This window comes from Lygodium microphyllum, chromosome 21 (assembly GCF_053477565.2).
Source record: "Lygodium microphyllum isolate KBCC chromosome 21, Lygodium_microphyllum_v1.1.10, whole genome shotgun sequence".
NCBI lineage: Eukaryota > Viridiplantae > Streptophyta > Polypodiopsida > Schizaeales > Lygodiaceae > Lygodium > Lygodium microphyllum.
Genome location: NC_141155.1, coordinates 58,743,761 through 58,749,760, shown reverse-complemented (window position 1 = coordinate 58,749,760; position 6,000 = coordinate 58,743,761). Strand labels below are relative to the sequence as shown.

The window sequence follows — 6,000 nt, the reverse complement described above, 5'->3', positions numbered from 1 at the left end:
TGTCCTATCTTTCTAGCTTTCTTCCTATCGCCCATTCTACCTTTACAATTTGCACAAGTAAGAGCCCAATACTCTTAAAATAAATATGATGTGCCTTGTGCTCTTTTACAAAAGTACTGAATTATACTTTCTTTTATGCGACTTTCTCCTTCATTTAGGAATTTTTTGCGCTTTTTGTGTTTCCATGTTTTTCTTGACATGCCTTCGTTTTCCGTTTTACTTTTGCCTTGGCCTTGTCTTCTACTTTAGATTTTCTGAATTTTCCACCTTGTTCGTCTGAGGGTTAACACTATGTTAAGTACTCAAACCAAAGTTTGATTCTCTATAAAAAATATGATATCACAGATTATCAATACCTAAGATACATCATTAGCATTAGTTACTCAAATGATTGGCTACATAAGATATATGTGACTGTCCACACCTTACTCAATGATGACCTTACTACTATGATTTGGATTACATGTGATGGATACATCCTAGGGTTTGATGTGTGAATCATGAATGTCAAAAATTTGATAAGGATAGAAGGCCAAAGTTATGTATAGGATTAACATGCACATAGATTTGGCATATACATATCAAATTCTCATGAAGCATATGATTTCTAGTTTGTGTAATACAAACTTGGGATATGATGAAGACAAACACTTTGGAATGTTAAAAGCTTCCTATAAAGCCTTTTGTTGCTAGGGAATACACGCTATTTCTACAAATGCTACCTAAATATAAAAAGTGTCTTTTTTTGTAGAATCATAATTAAGGATAGCCACCTTTCTAATTAAAATCTTATGCTTGATTGCCTTATTATGATTTAGATTGGATGTGACCAATGTATCCTAGGCTTTAGTGTGTGCATCATCTATATCATAACAATTTATCAATAATAATAGGCTAAGAGTGTGTATTGGGTTAAAATGGAAATTGGATTAGCTTATGTGTATCAAATTCCTATGAAGCTTGAAATTTCTTTAATACTCCAAATATGCATGGACAAACACTTTTGCAAAGTTAGGAGTGTTCCATTAAGCCTTTTGACTTTTTTAAGACAAAGCTATATATGCTATCAAAATATAGAGTTATGCCCATGTTTGCAAAATCACAACAAAGGATAGCTGCTTTTGTAACTATAAAGGAATGATGCCACAACCAAGAAAGGGAAATATGCACATTATCAAGGTGACAACCAATGAAGCAAATTTCAGTAGCTGATTAGTAAGCTACTCCAGGACTAGGTAGTTTTCATCTTTGTTATCCAATTTTGTGCCAATGGACAACCGCAAAGCGAATTGTAATGAAAATCTCATTCTACTAAGGCATCTTTCAAGCTCCTAAATGGACCTCAATATCACATTATTTTTCCTTTTGCAAACATCAGCTCTCCAGATTTCAAGATTGTCTTATGTTCGCAAGTTCTAATATTTCTAAATTCATTCCCAAGAAACCCTTCTTAGCACATCATATCATATACTAACCACTTACCAATGTCACCAAGTTTTTACTATTTACCTGAATCGGTCCTATAAGGAGTCAGGGATGACTATGTTCTCACTAAAATTTAGGGTAGCTGGACATGAAAAAAGTAATTGATTTTTAAACTCCTGACTTTAGGGCCAACAAAGAGGCATACTCCAATATGGATGTGTGTCTCCCCCCAATGCTGTGATCAAGAGCCACTATAGCTTCACATGTCTGCAAATTGGCATGTCAAAAGGATGCAAAAAGGAAGACAAGTAGAACCGTCAAAAGCCAATAAAATGTTGGCCTTTCTGAGTTTCCAAAATCCAAATACAGCTGTGAGAGAAAAACGAAAAAAAAAGATTCCACAAGTGTAGTTTCCAAAGGGTCCATACATAAAAAAGATAGGGCTCCATATTTTTGTCCTGCTTACCCTTCTATGAGATTTGAACAAGCAGCAGCTCCATTGTCTTTCTAGAGACAGATGCAACTACTTAAGAGGCATTACTCTTAAGTGGGTTCTCCCCATACAGTCCCATCAATGCTCAACTGATGTATAGTGAAACAGAAATAACACCAAAGACGAGACAGAGGATCATGGGACACACATACCAAGACGTCCTAAAAAGAGAGCACAGGACAAGATCACCTCCTAAAAAGTGACAACGTCCAGAGAGTCAGAGACACTGGCACGTAAGGCAGGAACTAGGTCATTCAATACTAGTGACTTGATGTCCAGACATCAGATGGAATGTAGACATTCACCGAACCTTCAGCTCCTTAACACATTTGTAAAGACTCTTAAAGAAGGGGCAACTGGGATTCCCACATTGTATAGAAAGATCCACACTTCTTTTTTGTATAACCCAATCCTGACAGTTCACACTTTGGCTTTGGTTTTTAGTTTGTCTTCAAGAGAAGGGAAGTGGAATTCCCACTGTAACCATGAAGATCTTTCCTTCCTTTCATAGCACCTCAAAGGCCTAACTATTTTTGCAACTTCAGCTTTAATTTTCAGATCACAGTTTATTTTCATTTACTGAGTGTTTCACCTTAGAGACCTCTTCTGTAGACGTTTAATATCCCTGCTCACAGATTGCCTCGAAAAAAAATTCACTATAATATTGACTAATAAATTGATGTGTTATGCCATGAATAGCATGGAACCTAAGATTGTGGTAGCTATCAAAAGAAACAGCTCATGATACAACAAATGCACAAGGCCTCTACAAAAAGATTCTTTTCTTCCTAGAGTCTTAAGTCCACTCAATCCGATCGAATACAATCAGTCCTTCCCTGCACCTCATGATAAAACCCGGGACTCCATAGGATAGATATGCTGAGGCATCGTCATTCCCCCTGACACGACTATCTCTGCACAAGCAAGGATACAGAGTAAGTTCATAGCTGCAAACACATAGACAATTGGAAATGGAGCATTGCGTGGTATTGGTTTAAGTATGGAAGTTTGTGCGCATGCGTCTTAGTGTGCATACTATTAGTGTGGAAATGTGTGCGCTATGCATCTTGGTGCACATTTGAATGGTATACATGCTTAAGTGTACAAACAAGTGCACCCATGCACGGTAATGTGCAGGTGTGGAGAGCCCTTAAAACATGAACAATGACCTGTGCACACCTGCATCTCATGCAGGAGCGGGGGTAGCCTCTAAACATGAACCATATCTATACATGTGAAACATACTGCTGCAATTTTTAGTGCATAAAGAAAGGAGAGAGATTACCGATTCCTTCACGAACAGAAAGATTTGGCCTAATTATGTCTTTTGAATTCACCATAATGATGTCCCCAATGTATAAATGATTGGTTGGTATGTAAACAGTGCAGAGCTCCTCTTCTCCTGCATCAGTCTACATCCAGAAAAGAACATGTCAATCCCAGTGATACAAAAATTTAAGATATGACAAGAACATGTCAATCCCTGTGCTACCCAAATTTTGCACACGAAAGAGACATTCACCCAAGCGCAGCATAAAATGAACAGGTAAACTTCTGCTTCATTATTTACCTGGAGAACCAGGGAGGATGTAATAAACCCAAATGCATATTCGCCTACACGAGGATGTCTAATGATTGCAACTTCTTTGAAGGCTTGAGAATTCTGGTCTGCCAAAAGAATATACAGGTACATGGAAGGCATTAAATTCTAGCTCTAACAACAAAAATTTGTCTCAATCACTGTGAGAAAAAAAAAGGAAGAAAACATACAATCAGTGCAAGCATGGTACATCCAAAAATAAATTGAAAAACAATTTTATGCCAGTCTGAAACAGCTTGAGACATCTTATATGTATAGTCAAGGAACAGAGCTTCTGTAATGCTGCATGTTGGTGGGTAGGAGGACCCAACCAAGTCTATTGAGTATGCATCAACATCACAACCTGTCTCAAGTCTCCATTCCTCTCCTCTCTACAGAATTTAGACAATGGTAAGTCCTCATCATACTAGAAATGTACTAATCCATCTACGTCCAGCCCATGCTCCAGGAACCAATGAAGTATTCCAGCATACCATGACAGGTGGCTGCCGTGTGTAACAATACTCTACATTGCATTTAGGGCTAGGCTTGATAGCATGCCTGGGATCATGGATCTTATGCCTTTCAAGTAGGTGATGGTTTGGAATAGGGTCTCCATTGGCATGGGAGGTGTTGTAAGCTGTACTTGATTGATCTCATGCAGTACTAAGGGTTTACTACAAATCATCTCGGAGATCATAAGGATCTAAAGTCTCTCCATTCTCTGCTAGTCATTAAGTGGAGAGGCTAGAAGCCCATACAGGCATTATGTACATCATAGCAAGAGTGAATATTGTCTCTATGAGCCATATTGTTTAGCAACGTTCTTGAAATGGGTTTGATAGCATGCCACTCCATCTGTGCAGGTCATGTTAGCCTCTTTTGAGATGCCTGCCTCATGGAAAAACAGCTCCATCTGCCAGTGAAAGTGATGCCCAAGTACATACACAGGTCTGTCACCTCCAACTAGTTGTCTCTCATAAACCAACTGCATGGAAAAGACCACAACTTTGGTTTTCCCCAGGTTCCTTAAAAGCCCCTTTTATGTGCAAAAATTATCTACTGAACCAATTTGGCATTGTAATCTCACCGGTGAGCCAAATATCAAGATGCATGGGGCTAGGGATGAGAACAAGGATCACCAACAACCAAAGGCACAAGATAGGGGCAAGGAGTGGGATAACATACATATAATATCCAAATGTGCGCATGCCATACGTGTTAGAATTTGCCAATTCTAGGCAGCCCCCAATGCAATTTGTGTGGTGTGGACACTTATTTAAGTGTCAATGTAGGGTGTGTACACTTAAGTGTCTTAGGACATTGATGAAAGACACTAGGCTGTAAATAAACCTAACTCTAGTTAGTTGGTGGAAGTTTGGTTAGATTTACCTTAGACCTAAACCTTAGTTGTACTTTCATCTATTTACAGCCTTGTTGCATTGCTAGTCCCAACGGTGCTGCTCAAGACACCATCTGCCCTTCTACAACACCATGCCGCCTATCTGCCTACCTATGCTAGCCATGCCTGGCTCCAATGCTGCTCTCCATCTCTCCGCCTTATAGCACCACCCCAATCCGCCTTCTTTCAGCAGCTGCCACCACTGCAGTGTCACATTGCTGCCTACGTGCTGCTGCTCAAGCCGTTGCCAATTCCACCAACTCTGCCGCCACCACCGAAGCTCTCGAATCCACCGAAGCCTCCTTCACGAAGGTGGGCTCCTGATCCTACATGGCACGAGTCATCAATTAGTAATTAGTATACACAAGCTCAACGAAATGTACCTAGTTCTTCTGAGAACGCCGCGGGCCATCCTACGATTGCCACTCCTCAAGGACCCCCTCAATCCCTGCATCACGAAGAGTGTTACGGGCCAAACGAGGAGGAGGCTGGATCTCTCCTTGTTGCTCTCCATCTGCTGAAGTCTTTGGAATGTCCACTGAGAGGCTCAATCGGAGAGTTCTGTGGCAGAGAAATAAGCTCTCCATCCGTTGAAGTCTCTGGAATGTCCACCGATTGCTGGGGCTCAATCGGAGAGTTCGGTGGTAAAGAAATAAGCTCCTTATCCAAGGAAGAATCCTCAAGAGGCATGGGTTCCAAAGGTACAATCACTGACACCCAACTATCTCCTAGATCACCAAGAATGGGGTGTTCCTCACCCCCCTTTGAGGTTGAAACTTCCATGAACCGAACATCAAGGCTCGTGCAAACATCTTGCTGAACAAGATCATACAATCGTTGTTGGGTGTAAAGTTCCTTTGTCTTTGTATATAAAGTTACACGGGTGTGAATACACCCTTATTGTATCCTAGCATATAAATACATTCTTTATTTTGTGTGCCATCACAATCTCGTGCACCTACCTCTTTGCATTCACTCTCTCTCACTCTATACGCTACTACTCTTGCTTCTATCTCGCACTTCCATTGCGCATTCTCCCCTTCAAACTGTATGCGCTTCCCGAAGTCCATGCGGATTAGTTTCAGCTTGCATGTGCAAAGA

At 40.4% G+C, this 6,000-nt stretch overlaps 1 protein-coding gene across 1 annotated transcript in view; it reads right to left on the bottom strand.

The window, feature by feature from the left end:
• Positions 1-2,554: 2,554 nt before the first annotated feature.
• The window catches only part of LOC148018046 (protein LIKE COV 1-like), a 41,016-nt gene continuing 37,570 nt past the window's right edge, over positions 2,555-6,000 (bottom strand). Inside the window, exons 5-7 of the mRNA XM_087661363.1 lie at positions 3,489-3,586; positions 3,204-3,330; positions 2,555-2,832 (exon numbers count right to left, since the gene is read on the bottom strand). Coding sequence (XP_087517489.1) covers positions 2,762-2,832; positions 3,204-3,330; positions 3,489-3,586 — 296 coding nt within the window. The 3' untranslated portion in view covers positions 2,555-2,761. The remainder of the gene's footprint in view (positions 2,833-3,203; positions 3,331-3,488; positions 3,587-6,000) is intronic.